This window comes from Podarcis gaigeae (genome assembly GCF_964106915.1).
Source record: "Podarcis gaigeae genome assembly, chromosome: Z".
In the NCBI taxonomy this organism is placed as follows: domain Eukaryota; kingdom Metazoa; phylum Chordata; class Lepidosauria; order Squamata; family Lacertidae; genus Podarcis; species Podarcis gaigeae.
In genome coordinates, this window is record NC_139691.1 from 21695564 (window position 1) to 21718862 (window position 23299).

Genomic DNA, 23299 nt, shown 5'->3' on the forward strand with positions numbered 1-23299 from the left:
TCATCGGCACAGTCTGCACCACAAAAATCACAGATCCACGGCTTCCTGAAATTACCGTGGCCCCAAAACATGGTTCTGAAGCAGGAACCTCATGTATCCTCACGCTTTTTGCATTGGGCTACCCAAACTCACCATCAAATCACACATCATAGCCAGGGGCAAAGCCTGCACCACAAAAATCATGTATCCATGGCTTCGTGGCAACTCCATGGCCCAAATACGTGATTTCGAAGCACGGATCCTCATGGATCCTTATGCTTTATGCATTGAGCTACCCCAAACTCACCATCAATTCACACCTCATAGCCAGGGGCACAGCCTGAACCACAAAAATCATGAGTTGCACTACAAAAATCACAAAAGTGCCTTTAGCAGCACTGTTAATGTCACCACTGGAACAGTATTATTAGAGCCGAGAGGAGAATGTACGACTATATAGTGTACCAAGATATGGTTCATCTTTAAGAACAGATCAAAGACATGTTGAAGTATTAAAGAGGAGAAAAAAATATGAAACTGCTTACATACTGTCAACTAATATCCAGATTCAAGAAAGACTGTATGGCAAACTGTTAAATCAGTGAAAAAAACAGAATTTGAATCCATCATAACAGAGTTCTACCTTTTGGGTAAAATTTATAAACTATTACTCAAATATGACACCGAGCCCCAACAAGCAAAACCTTATATGACAAAATGGATGCAAAAATTTAAGAGCAGTTTACAGGGGAACAATGAGAACAATTATGAATAAAGGAATAAAATTAACTGCTAGTTAATCCCTAAAACAAAATTTGTACACTGGAACCTCGGGTTGCGGACGTAACCCGTGATGGAGGCACGTCCACAACCCACAGTGTTCGCATCCTGAAGCGCTGCGTATGTGCAGGTGCCGGCACAATTTGGCGCTTCTGTGGATGCACAAACTGCAAAACAGTAACCCGTTCCGGTACTTCTGGGTTTCCCGCGGTCCACAACCTGAAAACACGTAACCTGAAGCAGCCGTAACATGAGGTATGACTGTACATAAATGTTCTTTCAATGTTATATAACTTTGAAAGATATACATAAGATGAATAATGAAATGAATGGACATTGCTGGAAATGTCATAAACCTTAAGGAACCTTCTTCCATTTATGGTGGACCTGTGAAAAGACCAAAACATTTTGGAGGAAAGTTCATTCCGAAATGAAAAAAATGTAAAAAAAAACCCCAAAATTTGCATTGGACCCCAAAACTATGCCGTTGGGAATGACTCCTTCAGCTACTGTATTGTGAAATCATCAGTGGAACTATTTAGTTATATGACCACAGCAGTCAGAGTGGTGTTGTCTAACATATGAAAATCTGATATATGTCTTGAAATAGATGCATGGAAAAAGAAACTATCAGAATATGCAGTAATGGCAAAACTCACCAATTTAGTAAATAATAGACTCATGGAGGAACATAAAAAAACTTGGAATCTTTATAATTTGTATACAACTTAACAGATCTGTAACAAAATGAACATCTGTATGGATTTGTATAATAGACCTTAGGTTACAAAAATATTTCCTGTTTAAAAATAGAAGCTTTGTGTGTATATGATAAAGAAAGAAATATATAGTAGAAGAAATCTTATGTGATCTAGAAATGAAATCATATTTTAAAATAATTTTTGCTTTAGATTTTTATAATCATATATGGTACTTCTCCAATAGCAAACTACCTAGAATTGGAAATAATATTTAGTACACTAACCTTTGTTTAACTCTTGATAAATGTCAGCTTGCTGAGTTATTTTGTACCGTTGTGATTCAATGTTATATTTGCCAGCAGGCAGACCCAGCAATACAAAGTTCTGCTGTTTAGCAAGAGATTTGGGGAAGCTGCTACTGTTCTTCACTGTGATAAGATTACACACTGAGTACTTGTCTCCCGTTTACTGTGCAAGCAAGTCAGCCAGTACCTGCCAGCAATCTCATCCTAGGTCACCTCCTATGCAGCATCAGGCAGGTGAAGTCACTAATATCCATGAAAAAATATACCTAAGGTGAATTCTGGGACTCCAGAATCCACAGATACCTGCACAGTCTCTAGCTCAGGTGTGGGGAACCTCTGGCCCTCTAGATGTTGCTGAACTCCTGCTTGCTGGAGTTGACAGGAGTTGCAGTCTAGCAAGAGCTGGGGTGGCTAAAGGTTCCTCACACCTCACCAGAGGAAAAGGATTTTGTATATGCTCAGGAGCACATTTGCTCTGCGGTCTTTGAAATGCTACATCCCCCTTAGAGATCAAGGATTTCTGTGCATGCTCCAGGACACTCAGCCAAGGTGCCAGAATTTTGGTCAGTCCAAAGGTAGCTGCTGCATTCTTTAGACACAACGTCTGCTGAAATTGCTGATAAATTTTCACTGGCTTCCTCGCCCTTTGAGACTATCTGAGGTGGGGACTGGAACAGGCCTGCCTCTTTGAGGACTTGTTAATTTATTTTAGCACTCCTTTGGAAACAAGCAGGTATGTGCTTTTTGCGACTGGGCATATTTCCAAATGTGAATTCCGCAGAAAAACAACAGACTGTAAAGCATTCATGTGCCCCATGTGCCCATGGCTCTGGAATTCATGTGCTCTCATGCCAGAGAGGTTTTATGAGGTCAGTTACACTGCTGAACAAATTTGATGGTTCCTTTCCCTACTTAAGGGGATGCGGGTGGCGCTGTGGGTAAAACCTCAGCGCCTAGGGCTTGCCGATCGCATGGTTGGCGGTTTGAATCCCCGTGGTGGGATGAGCTCCCGTCTTTCGGTCCCAGCTCCTGCCCACCTAGCAGTTCGAAAGCATCTTTAAGTGCAAGTAGATAAATAGGTACTGCTTTATAGCGGGAAGGTAAACAGCGTTTCCGTGTGCTGCGCTGGTGCTGGCTCGCCAGAGCAGCTTCGTCATGCTGGCCACGTGACCCGGAAGTGTCTCCGGACAGCGCTGACCCCCGGCCTCTTAAGTGAGATGGGCGCACAACCCTAGAGTCGGACACGACTGGCCCGTACGGGCAGGGGTACCTTTACTTTCCCCCCCACTTAGGCCAGACAGGTCCCCCACGCATCTGCCTTTAATGTTATGGCCCACCATTAAACTTGCATGCACCACAAAATGTGCCACCCACATAGAAAGAGCAGGCTACATTTACCCTTTTCTCTCCCAATTTGAGTTCCACCTGAAAATTATGTGGCAGAAGTTACAAATGCTTGCAAATCCATGCCCCTGCTTAATTCACATAAGTGCAGAAAGGTAGTGATATTATTAAGCCCCCCGCAGCAAATGTAGAAAAAGAGAGCCACCAAGCACCTTAGAAACAAATGGATTTATCATGGCAGAGCCAGTTGTAGGGCTAGAGCAAGCATCCCCAAACTTGGCCCTCCAGCTGTTTTGGGACTACAACCCCCATCATCCCTAGCTAACAGGACCAGTGGTCAGGGATGATGGGAATTGTAGTCCCAAAACAGATGGAGGGTCGAGTTTGGGGGTGTCTGGGCTAGAGAGTTTGGGATTAGAGCATTCTGCATATCTGATAAAAAGCACAAATACACAGCATTCCCCCCCTCCCATCAATCTGTGGGAAATTTGATGCCCCTCCCCCCTTCAGCCTCCAAAATGGGTGGGGTTGCAGAGAAACAAATTTCTGGGCTTAATACAAAGCTTAATAGAAATGATAAATGGAGATGAGATGAAATGGAATTACAAACAATACAGAATGTATGCAGAAAAGGGGAAATAGAAAATTGAATATATGGTAATTCACACAAAATCCAGTAAAATATGATGGATTGAATGATTAGCAATTGGATATGATTTGCATGCTGATTAGCAAGTGGCAAGCACTGGCAAAGCAAGAAAAGGGACTAACATATTCAATAATATTTTTTTTATTAATTTTCAATTTCAATCCAATAATAGCCTCATTATAATGATACCAAACTATAATACAATTACTAACACTGATTGTTCAAATACAAAATTATATACCGGTAATTTAGGGGGCCTCCCGTGTGCTAGAATTGATGGTTGGTTTACACTGGTCAACAACAAATTTGTTGTCTGCATTTTTTCAGTTGATTTAGGACGAATCTGATGTGCTGAATCCAAAAATCACATTGGTTTTGCTCAATCAGGTCAAGTTTTTGAGCTATGGCCACATGTCGTTTTTTTACATTTTTGTTCACATGTACGCTTGTGTGGAGCATTTTAGAAGAAGTTGGTGGGGGTAAAATGCCATGTCGAATAATTGTTTTGATTGGAAATGATTATTTTAATGACAAGAAGTATTCAGATCCGATAGTTCTGGGTGATTATGTCGAAAAGGGATCAGTTTGAAGTCATAAAACCTCGAAATCTTCCATAAATTGGTGCGGCAAAGCATAAAGTTGGGGGATCAAAACTAAGTTAATCCTGATCTTCAATCAGCACGTCGTCCTGTAGCTCATTGTGATGAAATTCCAGTGCCTGTCTTCGGAGAACTTCCTGACATTAGTGACGAAAATGCCTCTAGTGTTGAAGGACATGAAGAAGAAGTGGTTCTTGAAGATGATGTTCCACATCCATTTTCCCAAAAGGAATTGAATGATCTAGTTCACGACCTCAGCTTGTCAAAGGACTCTGCCAAACTGTTGGCATCCAGATTGAAGGAAAAAAACCTCCTCTCTGACAGTGCTCACATCAGCTTCTACCGCAACAGGCATCAAGAGTACCTCCGTTTTTTTCTCGGAAGAGAAGGACTTGGTGTACTGTGCAGATATTGCGCAGCTTCTGCTCAAGCTTGGAGTGCCACAGTACAAACCCAAAGATTGGAGACTGTTCATTGACAGCAGCAAGCGATCACTGAAATGTGTTCTGCTACACAACGGCAACCAGTTTGCCTCTATACCCTTGGCTCACTCGAGTACACTGAAGGAGAACTATGAAGCGGTGAAGTATGTGCTGGAGAAAGTTGGTTATGATCAGCATAAGTGGTTTATGTGTGTTGACCTGAAGATGGTGAACTTTTTGTTGGGACAACAGTCTGGCTTCACCAAGTACCCATGTTTTCTGTGCATGTGGGATAGTAGGGACCGTGCTCAGCATTACACGAAGAAGGACTGGCCTGTGCAGGAGGAATTGGTACCTTGCAAAAAAAGGACCCTCTGGTGGACAGAGACAGAATACTCTTCCCACCGCTGCACATCAAGCTCAGCTTAATCAAGCAGTTCACCAAGGCTCTGACAAGGATGGTGACTGCTTCACTTACTTGTCCAGGCTTTTCCAGTATTGACCATGGAGAAGTAGAAAGCTGGCATCTTTGACGGTCCTCAGATCCGTCAGCTCATCAGAGATCCAGAGTTCAGAAACTCAATGAACGAAGTGGAACTGGAAGTGTGGAAGGCATTTGTTCTGGTAGTGAAGAACTTTCTTGGCAACAATAAGGCCAGAAACTATGCAGAACTTGTCAACAACATGCTGACTGCTTTCAGAAACCTGGGCTGCAACATGAGCGTCAAGATGCACTACCTATTTTCACATATGGACCGGTTTCCTGAGAACCTGGGTTCAATGAGTGACGAGCAGGGGGAGAGATTCCATCAGGACATGAAAGAGATGGAGACCAGGTATCAGGGTCGCTGGGACGCAGTCATGATGGCTGACTACTGTTGGACTCTGAAGAGAGACCTCCCTGCTGCTGAGCATTCCAGGAGTTCCAAGAAACGGAAGTTCAAGCCCTGAAGTTTGAAAAATGGTGAAGCAACATGCAATTTACGTGTACTGGGACGCAGGTGGCGCTGTGGGTTAAAGCCTCAAGCACCTAGGACTTGCCGATCGAAAGGTCGGCGGTTCGAATCCCTGCGGCGGGGTGTGCTCCCGCTGCTCGGTCCCAGCGCCTGCCAACCTAGCAGTTCGAAAGCACCTCCGGGTGCAAGTAGATAAATAGGGACCGCTTACCAGCGGGAAGGTAAACGGCGTTTCCGTGTGCGGCTCTGGCTCACCAGAGCAGCGATGTCACGCTGGCCACGTGACCCGGAAGTGTCTCCGGACAGCGCTGGCCCCTGGCCTCTTGAGTGAGATGGGCGCACAACCCCAGAGTCTGTCAAGACTGGCCCGTACGGGCAGGGGTACCTTTACCTTTACCTTTACCTTTATCAATGCCCACCATTCAGTTTACAGAAAACCTGACCTGATGGAGAGAAACAGATGCAATTTCCTGATTCAGCAGTGCAAAAATATGCTAAATCAGTTGTAGAAATCTAGACAACATTCAAAAAGTGAAAAATTGTTGCCCAGTGTTATTTTATTTCTGCGTTCCAAGATCTTACAACCAGATCATTCTGGTCAAAAAAATAATCCCTTATACAACTGCAATATTCACTTCATAAATAATAAAGGATGGGGAAGAGTCAGCTCTAAGTCTCCATCATAAACCTTTTGCAAAATAGAGTTTTCCTCCCACCCTTTTTTTACACGCACAATTCTCTTTGATGTTATCTTCCATATCTATAATATGGATCAGCCTTGGTTTCTAACTGCCTCGACCGTTCCTCATAAGGCTTGGTTTCCAGACCCTTCATCATCCAGATCACACTCCTCTGCTCACTTTCCAGCTGCTCAATATCTTTCTTCAACTAGCCTGCACTGACCAGCAGCAGCTCTCCAGGGTTTCAGAGGGGGGGACATTCCCAGCCCCCCCCAAAGATGCCCCCCAGGACAGAAGACCTGCATGCCAAGCAGATGGTCCAATCCTGCGCTATGGAGATGCCTAGCCTGCTTGGAAGGATGTGGGGTTGGTCTCCCTTTGGGAATGGGGCTGCAGGAAGAAGAATGTGAAATGAAGATGCAGCCCAGCTGCAGGCGGAACAGCAGGTGCTTCCGTGTTCTGACAGAGGAGCATCACCACTCAGGAGGGGCCAGGTGGGGCCAGGTCCTGGGGGGGCGGTTGCCATGGTGACTAGTGTGGGAATGTTCAGGGATGCAGGAGAGGATATATTGTCTGATAATACCCTTTCCAACTTGTGTTAACTAGTTTACAATTTTAGCAGAGTGACATTCCCCCTTTTAAACTTGCAGCGGATACATTTGTTCAGGCTTGCTAAAGCCTTTATAATAACTGTTCTGGTATTTTCCCCTTATTCCCTCATAAAAGATAAGACACGACACAGTCCTCTACAAAAGTATAAAAAGGTTTACTCACATATCATTCTGTTCACAATCGGATCCCAGAAGGCAGACTTAGCTTAGAAAAGTAACATACACTTGGAAACTATTCCATAAGAAGACAGTCCCTTTATCCTCTCTTGGCTGGAGCCAAGAGGGCATCTTTGGCTAAGCAGATATTGCTTCTTCGATGCATGTAGTGAAAGAGAGAGAGATGGCTGCCTTGCCCTGTGCTTTTCTCATTACCTGCACAGGGGAGGCCACATCCACCTCTAGTCACATGCAGAGGAAGTCTGTCCCAACCCAGAAGGAAACAGGAAGTTTACCTGCTGGCTGGGCAAACATATCTCCCCATGTGTAAACATGTTCACTCTAGGAATGTTGTACTTGACTGCTCTTGTGTTTCACATCCCACAACAAGGACCCACCCTCCTTTGTGACATTTCTTGCTTCTACTTTAAAAGCCACTGACTTGCAGGTGGCCATTGTGGGTTAGTGAGGAGAGGTCAGAGGAAAGAGGAGGTGGTGGCGGTTGGTGGAGAGTAGGTGGAGGATTAGTGAATTGTTCTTTTTTCATTTTCTTACTTTGATTTTGATTTCATTTATTACTTTTATTTTATTTTATTTATTTTTATTTTATTCTTTTCTTTTAACTCTTTTATTTATTTTATTTTTTGTTCTTTATTTTAATATTTTTGTTTTTTGTGCACATCTGTGCATATTCTGTATATATTTTGTATATTTTTATTTTTTACATAGAGGAGTAGTTAGGGTTAAGTGTAGAGTTAGGGTGAGGGTTAGGTTTAGCCTTAGGGCAGGGGTTGGGGTTGGGGTCAGATTTAGGCTTGGGTGGGCATTTCAGATAGTTACTTTAGATAGGAGGGTGGGATCTTTCGTGGCCAACATGGGCAGGCTGTAAGTAGCATCACTTTCTCTTTATTTCCGGGGGGGGGGGGGTGAGAGAGAGAGAGTCTGTTTCCCAGCCAAGTAGTCCTGGCCAAGTCCCCAATCCATGTAGGTTGGATCCACTTGTGTCCTTGAGATGGCTTCATGTCTGGCACTCAGAGACCAGGGGGGCAGTGATTATCACCCAGGCAGAAGGGTTGCTGTGTACGTGGTCTCATGCATCAGGGATGATGACTGCCCCATGTCATGTCCCAAGTGCCTTTCTCTGGTAGCCATCTTCCTTCTGGGCAGAACAGCATTGGAACAGTGTCAATCCGATGTTGGATTGCTTTTATATGAATATTTGAACCTTTTCCCGCTGCAAGAGTAGGTGAGTACTATGACCAGATATCTTCTTCTTCTTCTTCTTCTTCTATCACTCATAGCCTAGTAAGATTGACTTCCATCAACAGTGAGTTTTAACCATGAGTCCATAAGTGATTGTGGAAGCCAGTTCTGGATCCACACGTCCTTCCACAGTGGGGACATAGTTTTCTGGGCGGGAGTTGATCACAGTGAGGGTTTGCCAAGCGTGCCTTCCTCTTAGCTCGTTTCTCCCTTGCATCCTGAGTTCAAGTGTCCTCACAGCCCATGACACCTTTGGTAAAGGCTGTTCTCCTATTGGAGCGCTCGCAGGCCAGTGTTTCCCATCCATTGGACATGACCAGTCCAACGAAGTTGGTGTTGAAGAATCATTGCTTCAACACTGATGATCTTTGCTTCTTCCAAGACACTGGTGTTAGTTCGCCTGCCTTCCCAAGCAGTGTGTCACGTTTTTTGGAGATACCATTGATGGAATCTTTCAAGGAGTTGGAGATGCCATTTATAAGCGATCCATGTTTCACAAGCATACAGCTGGGTTGGTAGTGCAAGACCCTAGACTGAAACTTAAAAGACTAGTTTCAATGGACCAAGAATGGTTTTCATTGCTGGTTCTGACTTTCCCCTTTTCCTAGTGGGAATTCCTACTTGTAGAGCAGAGGCCACGGCTGGTCAGCAGCTGCAGTGCCTGTGTGCTTTGTTCTGTTGTTGTTGTTTAGTCGTTTAGTCGTGTCTGACTCTTTGTGAACCCATGGACCAGAGCACACCAGGCACTCCTGTCTTCCACTGCCTCCTGCAGTTTGGTCCAACTCATGTTGGTAGCATCGAGAACACTGACCAACCATCTGGTCCTCTGTCATCCCCTTCTCCTTGTGCCCTCAGTGCTTTGTTCTAGAGGGTGCTGTTTTGTGGCGCTCACTGGTTGCTATTGGACAGTTCTTTAGATAGTCTGAGCGGATCAGTTGAGTGCCTTGCGAGCGAAAGTCTCAGCCTTCATTAGGGCAAATGTTCTACCCTTATTTATGGGAGCCTTTGAAATAGAAAAAGGAAAGGACTGTGTCAGGATGTGTTTTGTGCGGACATTTGCAGAAGTGAAGGTGTTGATTTGAGGTACAGTCAGAGGGGGGTATGGTGCCTGCTGGAGGGGGAAACCCCTCGCCACCCTTTCCAAAAAATCTGGTAACAATGTTAAGAATGACCCAAATTTCATTTGCTTCATGAAATTTATACACTGCTTGACTGCATGAATGAGTGGGCCGGGCTCTCTGGGTCCTGGCATGGCCGTAGCTCTTGAACCCAGAGCACTTGGGACCTCCTTTCTCTCTCTGCCAGCCCTTCATGCTCTGGGCTGCCTCTTTCAGAACTGCAGAGAGATGGAAGGAATTGGTCATGATGGGCTGGCAAGGATCGATTAGGCTCCGCATACGTATTTCTGTTCTGCCAATTCGGCAGTGGTTCACTGTTTTCTCCAGATGCCCCTCCTCACACACAAACACCCCCCAAGAATTGGGGCTGCTGGCGTCTGAGTCGCTCTCTCCGCTCATCTCTTCTAGGATCAGATGCTTAAGGCGCCTGTTCAAGCGCTGCCACAGGGTGGTCCCCCAGCAAGACCCAGAGCAGCCCGTGGCGCCAGGTGAGCAAGTGGCCCTCCTTTTTTGGACAGAGGAGGGCAGGAATGGGCATGGGGGGCAACTGGCCCTAGCATGCAAAAGAGGACTCACCTCTTCCCATGTCCTTCTGTTTGCAGTTCTGCTGCGGTTCCGCATCCCAGCCCCAGGGGTGAGTATTGGAGAAAACAAGAGCAGGGACTGGATCCCTCAGATTTGCCCCCCGCTGCCCGGGCTCTTTGCCCCCCACTCTGCACACTCAGATGCGGAGAAGCCCTCCCCTCACGAGGAACTGACAGCCTGACTTTTGCATTTCACCTGCTGGAGGATGAACAGCTCTACCGCTTGGGGGTCATCCAGAGCTGCCAGACAGCTGAGCTCAGGGGGCTCCGATCCCTGAAGTGCTCCAAGCAGGAGATGGCCCAAGACATTCTGGTGAGTGATGGGGGAGTGTGAGGGACCCCCACGGGGAGGTGGGGGGAAGGGGCTGTGCATCTGCAGAGAGGAGGACCCTGCCGGCTTAGGGCATGGGGTTACCATTTCCCTACAAAGCCAAGCCTGGTGTTTGGGGTCGGAGCTGATTTTCCTGCTCTGTTCTCTTCCAGGACATCTTGGGGCCTTGGAGCACTTCAGGGGTCGCCCCCTGACCCTTGCCTTGGAGGCCCTTCTCCAGCTAAGGTGAGTGGGGTCTTTGGTGTGGATGGGGTTGTGGGTGGGGGGAAGAACTCCAGGGGGAAAGAGCAGGCGAGAGGGAGAAGGGGGCAAGGGAGACTCTAACCTTCTCCCTTTCATCTCTGCAGCACTATGAGGCCCAAATTCAGCTGTGATATGATCAGTGCCATCCTGCACAGGACGTTGGAGGCCGTGCTGAAAGGGGCCGAGGAGGAGGAGGAGAGAGAAGGATGTCCTTTGTTTTGACTTCCCTTCACGGCTCTTTCTTCTTCGTCACACACTTGCAGAATCCAACCCAGCATTCAAACTCTCTTCTTTCTTTTCCCGCAGGAACTGAAAAGGCACTTCTTGCTCCTGCTGGGCAGTCTCCTTATGGAAGCCCCCAACCCTGACACCTCCATCTTCTCAGTGTAAGCGTCCTGATGGCATCAGGGGTGGTTTTAGGGTTGCCCCCCCCCCCCGTCCCTTACCCAATGGACTGCCCCATTTCTGGGGCACAGAGCCTGTTTGGCTCCCAATGTGGTCCAAACCTTCATGGTCCAGAAGTGCCAGGGACTCTGTGGTGGGGGCAGTGGGGGCCGCTTTGGCCCAGACTGGCCCCTGACTCTGAGACGCTCTTTCCTCCTGCAGGACCTCTGAGGATACGCCCTGGGGGGAAATGGGGAGGCTCAAGAACTAGCGGCCAGCAGCATTTCCTTGCTGCTGGCTGTTGCCCGGAAATACCCCAACCTCAGAGTAAGTACCTTGCCTTCTGCTATTCATTTCTTTGGTTACTTCCATCCCCCCAAGATCACATCCCCAAGTGATCTTTAGTGCAGATTATGTGGGGTATGTCCCTGGGAGCCAGGATGAGGCCAGAGGCTTTTCCTGCCTTCTTTCCTGCTGCTGCCCACATATTCTGTCTATTATGTACATCCCATGATAGCCTTTCCCTGAATATGCCATCAGCAGCACAACCTTCCTTTTGGGGAACCTCTTCACCCCGTCCTCCACCTCATCCCCACTGGTCTTGAACTGTTTCATGCCCGTTTTCCTCCTGCTTTCCAACTTTTCTGCTGCCTCCTCTATGTTGCTGCAGCTGTTCTTCAGCCTCTTGGCTTGGTTGCCGGCCATGGTGCTCAACTCCTCGGCCATTGCTAAGCACTAGAAGAGATCAACCAAAAGCTAACTAAGTCCATTTAAAGGGCACGTCAGCCATAGAAACCTTCTTTACATAGATATTGAATCGATCACTCAAAATCAACTTACAAAATACAATTCTCTTAAAGCAACCAAGCAAGTAAATCCAAAAGGAGCTGCTGGGCTTTAGGTGCAGTAATATCTGGAGAGATACAGATCACCCAGCACAGACAGGGTACCTGCAGCATTCAGATGTTAAGACTATAAACCCCCGTCAGCCCCAGCCAGCAGAGCCAATGATCAGGGGTGGGTGCTATTATTTCATTTCATTTGTGAATTGCTTTCCATGAAGCATGATGAATTGGGAGTAGAACGAGATCCAGAGGGCCACAGATTCCCCATCCCAGCACTACAGAAGCAACTCTAGAATCCTCACCAGATTCTAGATCAGAATTACCAGAGAATATATCCCTTTTGGCTTTGTAAGTTTCCACATGCAAGCCTAAATTCTGTGAGGGTAGAAATCAAATCTTCCAAGCTAGCATTGGCCATAACAAACTCCTACAACATCAAGCCTTTGTCATTAACTATCATTTCAATGTGCTGTTTGGAACAGGTAAATTTGGGAGGGACAAAATGGTTTCAGGACTTTTTCTATGCGCTTCAGACATGTGGTTTGTGTGTGTGTGTGTGTGTGTGTGTGTGTGCTTGGTACATTTATGAACATTTATGTTATATATGTACAACCTTAAAGTTCTTATAATAATAATATTTGATATTATAATATTAATGATATAATAAGATAATGATAATAATTATTATTTTATTTATACTTCACCCATCTGACTAAGGCTGCCGGAGCCACTCTGGACAGCTTCCAACAAAAATAAAAATATAAGAAAGCATTACATACTTCCCTATACAGGGCTGCCTTCTACAGGTTCCATAGTTACTTGATCTTCTTGGCTCCAGGATCGCACAACTCCATGCCCTCACAATGTTTCTCTCAGGGACAACATACCACACCATCCAACATTTCTCCGATGGAAATAGTGGCGTCCTGAGGAAAAGCGGGACTTTCTGGGATCAAATCAGAAACCAGAATGGCTTCTGTAAATCCAGGACTGTCCCTGGAAAGTAGAGACAAAAACCACAGTTTGGGGCCATGAAGTTTCCAGGAAGCCATGGATCCGAGTTTTTTGTGGTGCAGGCCGTGTCGCTGGACATGATGTGTGATTTGACAGTGAGTTAGGGGTGGCCCAATGCAAAAAGTGTGAGGATCCATGAGGATCCATGCTTCAGAACCATGTTTTTGGGCAACGGTGTCGCCAGGAAGCCGTGGATCTGAGGTTTTTGTGGTGCAGGTTATGCGCATGGGCATGATATGTAATTTGATGGCGAGTTTGGGTTGGCCAAATGCAAAAAGCGTGAGGATCCATGAGGATCCGTGCTTCAAAACCACGTTTTAGGGCCACAGTGTCACCAGGAAGCCGTGGATCCATGATTTTTGTGGTGCATGCTGTGCCCATGGCCATGATGTTTGATCTGATGGTGACTTTGGGCTGATCTAGTGCAAAAATCATGAGGATCCATAGGGATCTGTGTTTTTTAACCATGTTTTTGTGCCATTGCGGCCCCACGAAACAGTGGATGCATGATTTTTTTGATGCTGCCTACAGACTAAGACATGCTCTACAGTATCATGGCGGTTTTATTTAATTTGAATGGAAAAATCATATGAATTCATGAGGATTCGTTTAAAATCAGCCTTTTACCTGTTTACGCACTAGAGCAGCCTGAAGTCACCATCAGATCAAACATCACGGATCCATGGTTTTCTGGCAACACCGTGGCCCAAAAATGTGGTACTGAACCATGGCTGCTCATGGATCCTCAGGGTTTTTGCATTGGGCCACCCCAAACTCACCGTCACATCACACATCATAGTCAGGGGCACAGCCTGCACCACAAAAAACACAGATCCATACATTGGCCCAAAAACATGGTTTTGGAGCATGGATCCTCGTGGATCCTCACGCTTTTTACATTGGGGCAACCCTAACTCACCGTCAAATCACATGTCATGTTCATGGGCACAGCCTGCACCACAAAAAACACGGATCCACGGCTTTCTGGCAACACTGTGAGCCAAAAACGTGGTTCTGAAGCACAGATCCTCATGTATCCTCAGAGTTTTTGCATTGGGGAACCCCAAATTCACCCTTTATTCAAATATCTTGTATATAACCACAGATCTGACCACAAAAAACATGGATCTAAAAACTCAAGGCCCTGGCCAGATGCTACCCTGGATATATTGGCCAATATTTAGGTGGGTGTGCTGGGATAGAGGAATGGAGTCAGTTGAATCTCAATCCATTAAAGATGGGGGTACAATGGCTGGGCCAGAATGATTTCAGTTCGGTTTGCCAGCTCCCAGCTCTTAATGGGGCGCAAGAGTCATCTGTACCCGTCATCAGGAGTCCCGGTGTGATCCTGGACACTTCTGTCTTTATAGAGTCACTGGTCACAAATGTAGCCACACTGGCATTTTTAAATCTATGTCAGGTTAGGTGATTGGTACCGTACCTGTCCCTTTCTAACCTAGCCATGGTGATCCATGCAGCAGTCACCTGCAGACCAGACTACTTTAACTTGCTCTACACCTGAACCTGGGAAGGCAGGGTATAAATGTGATAAACAGATGATAGATAGATAGATAGATAGATAGATAGATAGATAGATAGATAGATGATAGATAGATAGAAACACAGGGCTACCCATTAGACTGCTCCAAATGGTCTAAAATGCAGGTGCATGAGTTCTGACTGGGACTTTGTGGAGAGCCCACATTCAGTTGGTTGTTCATCAGCTGGATTGGCTCCAGGTGGAGTATTGAATCAGGTTCAGGGTTGTGGTGCTAACCTTTAAAGCCCTTAACAGTCTGTGACCTTTCTTATCTGTGAGAATTATCTTCCAATACACCCCCCAAAGAGCGTGACGCTCATCTAACAGCAACCTACTGGTGGTCCCTGGCCCAAAACATATCCAGCTGTCCTCAACCAGAGCCAAAGCCTTTTTGGTGGAACTCTTTGTCTAATGAGACCACGGCTCAGTGCAATCTATCTCCGTTTTCTCTCTTGTCGTGGTGAGTGGGCTTGCACATTCCTATGACCCTTGTGAGCAAAGCCATCGGGAATCTCGTACTCCCAGCAGGGTCACCCAAGACGGTAAGGTCAAAGGGAATGAAATATTCTCTGAGTCCTGTAGTGATTTCATGCTCTTTATTGCAGCTTGTAAAACAGTGATTGAATTGCCCCCCAAACCTCAAGCTTTTATATACATTGTTTACACAATGAGTCCCGTCTGATTGGCTGATTCTGCTTCCTTCCTGGAGCCTGATTGGTCTTTTCCTGCAGGCCAATCAGTTGTTGCATTCTATGATCCTACCAGCCTAATAGGCTGATTAACTTCCTCCTGGAGCCTGATTGGTCTTTTCCTGCAAGCCAATCAGTTGTTGCATTCTAGAATCCTACTTGCCTATTGTTCTAGGATCCAAGCTTAGTACATAACACCCCTCCCCTCTAAGTTCCCGTTGCACCCAGCCTCTGTGTGTATTCTTATTAATCAGACTTCAATACTTCCTTTACTTTGAGAACGCCTCAAGGATTATACCTCAACGCAGGCTTCAAGGAAGGAAACCAAGGCTCAAAATGAACACCCAAGCCCTTCAAGATCCCATTAAGCGGGATTGCTTCCAAATGACTTTTAAGGACCATCTTTTTTCAGAGTTCCCTGATAACAATGAGGAATACTGGACCAAGCTAAAAACATCCATTATTGCAGCCTGTGAACAAACTATTGGATACCAAACCAAGAAACACCAGGACTGGTTTGATGAGAATGACAGTGAGATTGACACATGATTGACAAGAAAATGAAGGCATTTCAGATCTGGCAAAGAGATAGAAACTGTGCCATTAAGGAAAAAAAACCCTATGCCAATGCTAAGGCTGAAGTTCAAAGAAGAACCAGAGAACTAAAAAACACCTGCTGGATAAAAAAAGAAGCCTCAAGAGATCCAGCACTTAGCTGACACTCATGATGCACAGTTTCTTTAAAGCCACAAAGACCATCTATGGACCAATAAATCATGGCATATTCCCCCTATGCTCAGCAGATGGCACCACACTTCTAAAAGATAAAGAAGCTATTGAACTGCTCTGGAAAGGACACTACCAACATCTCCCTAACCGCAACGCCGCCATAGGTGCTGAGGTCCTCTCACAAATTCCGCAAAAACAAATTAGAGATGAGCTTGCAGTATCTCCAAATCTGGGAGAGTTGTGTACAGCTATTAACCAAGTGAAAAACAACAAATCCAGTGGACCTGATGGGATACCTGCTGAAATCTTCAAAGTGGGTGGAATTGAACTTACACAACAACTTCACAAGCTCATTGAAAAAATCTGGAGGAGAGAAGCGATCCCAGCAGACTTCAGGGATGCCGAAATTATCAATCCCTTTAAAAAAGGTGACAGAACCGATTGCGGAAACGATCGAGGCATCTCTCTCTTAGATGCAGCTGGCAAAATTCTTGTAAGGATCTTAGCAAACTGTCTCTTAACAATATCCGAGGTGACCCTTCCTGAATCCCAAAATGGTTTTCGGCCTTCTAGGGGGACAGTGGACTTGATTTTCACCTCTCGACAGCTTCAAGAAAAATGCAAAGAGCAAAACCAGCCCCTGTATATATGGTGTTTATTGACCTGACTAAGGCTTTCGACACTGTAAATCGTAATGCCCTGTGGACTGTCCTTCTGAAAGTTGGCTGCCCAGATGAATTTGTAAACATCTTTTGGCTCCTCCATGATAACATGACAGCAACAATCGCAGATAACAATGGCTCTCAAATTGAACCATTCACAGTGGGATCAGGTGTTAAACAGGGTTGTGTTATTGCCCCAACTCTACTCATTATTTTCATTGCCATGATCCTACACTTTGTCGAAGGGAAGCTCCCCACTGGGGTAGAAATCATATATCAAACAGATGGAAAGAAAGCTCTTCAATCTGAGCAGGCTGAAGGCAAAGAGTATGGTTACCGTAACTTCCGTCATAGAGCTTCAGTATGCTGAAGACAACGTAGTTTGTGCACGCTCAGAGGATGACCTCCAAACCATCCTAAATATCTTCACAGAAGCTTACAAAAAGCTTGGCCTGTCGCTCAACATCCAAAAAAACCAAAGTGCTGCACCGACAAGTACAAAATAACCCCTCTGCACCGCCACAAATCCAACTCAATGGCGTAACGTTGGAAAATGTTGATCACTTCTCCTACCTAGGCAGTTATCTTTCCACAAGGGTCAACACTGATGCCGAAATCCAGCATCACCTGAGCTCTGCGAGTGCTGCTTTGTCCTAATTGAAGTGCAGAGTGTTTGAGGACCAGGACATTTGCAGGGAAACCCAAATGCTTGTTTACATAGCTATTGTACTACCAACCTTACTGTATGCTTGTGAAACATGGACCACTTACAAATATCATCTCCAGCTTCGCAAAAGATTCTATCAACGGTGTCTCTGAAAAATCTTACACATCATTTGGGAAGACAGGTGATCACCAGTGTTGAAGCAATGATTCTTCAGCATCAACTTTGTTGGACTGGTCATGTTTTACAGATGCCTGATGATCATCTTCCAAAGCAGCTACTCTATTCCGAACATAAAAATGGAAAGCGTAATGCTGGTGGTCAACAAAAGAGGTTTAAAGACTGTCTCAAGGCAAATCTAAAAAAATGTAGTATAAACACTGACAACTGGGAAACACAGGCCTGCGAGCACTCCAGTTGTAGAACAGCCTTTACCAAAGGTGTCATGGGCTTTGAAGACACTCGAACTCAGGACGCAAGGGAGAAACGTGTTAAGAGGAAGGCACGCTTGGCAAATCCACACCGTGATCAACTCCCACCCGGAAACCAATGTCCCCACTGTGGAAGGTCATGTGGGTCCAGAATTGGCCTCCACAGTCACTTACGGACTCATTGTTAAAACTGTGTTTATGGAAGACAATCTTACTCAGCTACGAGTGATCAAAGAAGAAGATGATCTGTTCTGTAGAGCTTGTAAGACCAAGTTGTTTCACCAGTCCTAAGGTTGAGGGCAGCAATGGTTTTATTTTTACCTTCCCCTTCCCCTCCCCTTTCTATTTTCTTCTCACTCTTTCCCTCTTCCTGTTGGTCCTTTCCCTCTTCCCCTTTTATCCTTACCCTTACTGGGCTAGTAGCTAGTAATCAGGGTGCCTCAGTTATTGGAGTCAAATTGTCTTTTAATCTGTTTTATGGAATTTCTGATGTTGTACACTGCTCTGAGCCCACTTTGGTGAGGAGAGCAGCTTAAAAATCTAATAATAATTATAATTATTGTTTTTTAAAAAGGGCCAGGGCGAAGGCTGAAGCCCATTCTCCCCTTTCACTGTGGTACCAACCCAAATTTGGCCCCCATGGTGCTTTTCCCACAAGGAGGTCACAACTGCTGCCCTGCTGCAAGTCCCTGTGGCAATCTTGTGTTTCACAGTCTCAATTTGCCCTTAGAACTGATAGCATAAGGTAAAGGTAAAGGTACCCCTGCCCGTACGGGCCAGTCTTGACAGACTCTGGGGTTGTGCGCCCATCTCACTTAAGAGGCCAGGGGCCAGCGCTGTCCGGAGACACTTCCGGGTCACGTGGCCAGCGTGACAAAGCTGCATCTGGCGAGCCAGAGCTGCACACGGAAACGCCGTTTACCTTCCCGCTGGTAAGCGGTCCCTATTTATCTACTTGCACCCGGAGGTGCTTTCGAACTGCTAGGTTGGCAGGCGCTGGGACCGAGCAGCGGGAGCGCACCCCGCCGCAGGGATTCGAACCGCCGACCTTTCAATCGGCAAGTCCTAGGCGCTGAGGCTTTTGCAGTGCTAGAATATTGCTTTCCCTCAATTGCCTTATAACAGGATTAAGTGGTGGTTGCACCTGATTTTTAATGCGATGTTATATGCCTCAGAAACATTTGATAATTCCCATTCCCACAGGCCACGAGATATACTTAATCAGAAGAGATCCCCTTCCATCAACAATCCTTGCACTTGCTCTTGTCCCTTTTTGATTGTATGCACTGGGAGGGTGCAGAGGACGCACACTCACCTGCCACAACGGTGAGTGTGTAATGAGCCACTGTTTGAAATATCATGTGCATTCCATAGCTTCCCTGCAAAAGGAAGTCGTGCTTGCCAACATTTTGGAGTTCCTTGAGAAGGGTTAAAAGCACCTGTGTGAGGGTAAGCTGTTAGACATGATATGCTTGGACTTCCAAAGGGGTTTTTGATTAGAAACCTCACCAGACTACTGAGAGTAATCTTACCAGCCATGGGACCAAAGATTGGGCCCACTGGGGGATGACAAATTGGTCAAGCAACAGGAAGTTGGAAGAAATGGGCAGTTCTCCCAGTGAAAGAGAGTGAGCAGTTGGGTCCCACAAGGATCATTTATTCATGTATGATCTGGAATTAGTGCTGAGTAGTATAGTGGCTATGTTGGCAAACCAAATTCCATGCTGGAGACTATTGAAAAAGGAACTGAATATGAAATGGTCAGTATTGTAATGTCCCTGTACAGTTCTATAGTGTGGTCCCATTTGGAATACCGCGTACAGTTTTGGCATAGCTGGGAAAAGTGCAGAAGAGGGTGTTCTCACTCTGTGTGGGATGGTCGTTCTCTTGCATGGAGTGTGTGGCATAGGGAGGGATGCATAGTGATGGAGATGGCAGACACATTCCTTGCCAGTCTGATCAGCCAAATCAACCCTGGTGATCAACAGGGTGATAGATGTGGCAACCAGATTGCTCTTACATCTAGAATTGGGCAACCAAAGAATAAAGGAGTAACAGTGCTTTTCCTTTGAGAAAAGGCTGGAGAGTTTGGAAATGTTCATTCTATAAGAGGTGAGTAAGCGAGGAGCAGACATGATAGAGGTTTAAAAAATTAAGAAGATAAAGTGGATAGAGAGAACTTTTCATCCCTCTCCCATAATACTGACCACAGGGGCAACCAGCAAAAGGAAATACAGTACCACTTTACTCCATGAGAGATTAAACTGTGGAGTTAACTGCATGAACATTTAGCGATGGCCACAGGAAAAAGAAAAAAAATTATTGGGACAAAAATTCTGGCCCACTGGTCTTATGCACCCTTTTAGAATTAACTTTGGGAAAGTATTCCAATAAAAGAGACCATTCCAATATATAGAGCTTTCTTAGTGACATTATTGAGCAATTGCCCAGAAAGGTAGAGACAGAGACACAGCATTAAAGCCGATCATTTAACATTTTCCTGTATAATTTTATATACATTTGTGTCAAGAGAAAGGCGAAATGGATAGAACTAGCAAGATGCACACACGTGAAGGGAGAACTGAGAAGATCAGAGCTTGGGTTGGATTTTAAAAAACTATACAGTGGTACCTCGGGTTAAGAACTTAATTCGTTCTGGAGGTCCATTCTTAACCTGAAACTGTTCTTAACCTGAAGCACCACTTTGGCTAATGTGGCCTCCTGCTGCCGCCGCGCCGCCGGAGCACAATTTCTGTTCTCATCCTGAAGCAAAGTTCTTAACCCGAGGCACTATTTCTGTGTTAGCGGAGTCTGTAACCTGAAGCGTCTGTAACCCGAGGTACCACTGTAATTTAAACATTTACTTAACTGTCACAAAGATCAAATATGCACAACTTTCTTTTGCAGAGGTCACCCTGCAATTAACTATCAGCCTCACGCAGCCTTCTCCTCTGTCTGTCCACATGCTCATCATATGGAGACCTGAAAGCATAATGCAGAGAATTATATGCTGAACTTACATTCTTCATTCCTCCTTTCATAAAAACTTTTCCTAAACATTTGTCATATCTTTCAGGAAGATATTTCAGGCTTTAGGTGCCATCATAACACTAATGTTTCAAAAATGATAGCAGGACATTATTGACAACTGGAAAAGGCACTTCAGGTTTGGTGTGGTGGTTATGAGTGGTGGACTCATAATCTGGTGAGCCGGGTTCACTTCCCCCTCCTCCACATGCAGCTGCTGGGTGACCTTGGGCTGGTCACAGTTCTCTCTGAAGTTTCTCAGCCCCACCCACCTCACAGGGTGTCTGTTGTGGGGGAGGAAGGGAAAGGCGATTGTGAGATGCTTTGAGATTCCTTAAAGGGACTGAAATGCGGTGTATCAAGTCCAAACCCTTCAGGCTGCTATTATTGCACTAAGATACACAGTGGGACCAACAGATCCTTCACTTGGACTGCACTCTTCCCCAAAACATCATATCAAGGACTGGAAAAACAACAACTGCATCATGCTTAGATCACAAGATGATGCAGGTGTTCCCCCAAAACCATCCACAGTTGGGTGGCTAAAATGGACACAAACATTGACATGAGACAGCCACTGTAGCATCAGAGTGGAGTTAACGAAAGAAAAGATGATCCTTTGGGGGAGGGCTAATTGAATCTGCCCCCCTTCCCACGCATCTACCTGTGAAGATGTTGGTGTGCTGGAAATAAAAAAATGTATGGGGAGGTGAGACAAAGGTTTTTCTTAGCTATACATGCAGGGAGGGAGCAAAATTCCAGTAGAATTGTGCCAACATGTCAGTGGGCTTACCTCAGCCCAAACTGGCTGCTGTGTAGGTCTGTGAGGACCTCACTTCGTTTATAGTCCCCTTTCTCCCCAGCGGGGACTCCAAAAGAAACACATCCTTCTCCTGACTTCTACTTGGTACTCACACCGTGCCGCCAGTTCTAGTGGTGCATCCAGCACCTCAGAGGCTCCCCTTGGTTGCTTATGAGAAGAACTGGCTCTGCATTCCATACAAAATGTTGTTGTGCCTGCTGTTTGCTGCAGGGACTGAAGATTCCTTCCCCCAGGTTTTGGCCCTGATCAAGAACCAGTTAAGCACTTCCATGCCCCATTCATTTAAACTGCAGAATAAACTTGGCCCTTCCATGAATCCCACTGAAATCTATAACATTATTTGGTTGTGTCTCAGCATATTTATGGGAAATGTCACTATTACAAAGAGTTTGGAAGAAGAGTTTGGACTTGATATTCCGCCTTTCACTCTCCTTAAGGAGTCTCAAAGCAGCTAACAATCTCCTTTCCCTTCCTCCCCAACACCAGACACCCTGTGAGGAGCTGCATGTGGAGGAGCGAGGAAGCGAACCCAGGTCACCAGATTATGAGTCCACCGCTCTTAACCACTACACCATGCTGGCTCAAAGACTAATAGATGCCAGCTATACATAACCCTTAGCTTAAAAAATAGCAACAATATATATCTAATGGAATAGTGCAGTGTACTAGCTAGTGTCATAGAATCACAAAATCATAGAGCTGGAAGAGACCGCAAGGGTCATCTAGTCCAACCCGCTGCCATGCTGGGACATACAAGCAAAGCATTCCTGACAGATGGCCAGCCAGCCTCCGCTTAAAAATCTCCAAAGAAGGAGACTCCACCACTCTCTGAGGTGGCATATTCCACTGTCCAACAGCCCTTACTGTCAGAAAGTCCTTCTTAATGTTTAGGTGGAATCTCTTTTCCCATAGTTTGAATCCATTATTCTGCGTCCTAGTCTCTAGAACAGCAGAAATCAAGCTTGCTCACTCTTCAACATGACATCCCTTAAAATATTTAAACATGGCTATCATGTCACTCCTTAATCTTCTCTTCTCTAGATTAAACAAATCCAGCTCCCTAAGTCTCTCCTCATAGGGCTTGGATTTCAGACCTTTTACATTTTGGTCACCCTCCTCTGGACATGCTCCAGCTTGACAATATCCTTCTTCAACTGTGGTGCCCAGAACTGGACACAGTATTTTAAGGTGTGGTCTGACCAACCAGAATAGCATGGTAGCATTCCTTTGCTTGATCTAGACACTATACTCCTATTGATGCAGCCCAGTATCGCATTGGCATTCTTAGCTGCCACATCACACTGTTGACTCATGTTCAGCTTGTGGCCGACTAAGACTCCCAGATCCTTTACACAGGTACTGTTGTTAAGCCAAGTGCCCCCATCTGTGCATTTCATTTTTTCTACCCAGGTGTAGTACCTTACATTTCTCCCTATTTAACTCTATTTTGTTGGTTTTGGCCCAGCTCTCTATAATAATAATAATAATAATAATTTATTATTTATACCCCGCCCATCTGGCTGAGTTTTCCCCAGCCACTCTGGGCGGCTCCCAATCAGTGTTAAAAACCGTACAGCATTACATATTAAAAACTTCCCTGAACAGGGCTGCCTTAAGATGTCTTCTGAACGTCAGGTAATTCTTTATCTCTTTGACATCTGATGGGAGGGCGTTCCACAGGGCGGGCGCCGCTACCGAGAAGGCCCTCTGTCTGGTTCCCTGTAGCCTCACTTCTCGCAATGAGGGAACCGCCAGAAGGCCCTCGGCGCT

At 45.6% G+C, this 23299-nt stretch overlaps 1 protein-coding gene across 1 annotated transcript in view; it reads left to right on the top strand.

The window, feature by feature from the left end:
* Positions 1-6677: 6677 nt before the first annotated feature.
* Positions 6678-23299, top strand: part of LOC310836700 (uncharacterized protein) — a 46067-nt gene continuing 29445 nt past the window's right edge. The window contains exons 1-3 of the mRNA XM_083722413.1: positions 6678-8067; positions 9972-10149; positions 11270-11432. Coding sequence (XP_083578539.1) covers positions 8057-8067; positions 9972-10149; positions 11270-11432 — 352 coding nt within the window. The 5' untranslated portion in view covers positions 6678-8056. The remainder of the gene's footprint in view (positions 8068-9971; positions 10150-11269; positions 11433-23299) is intronic.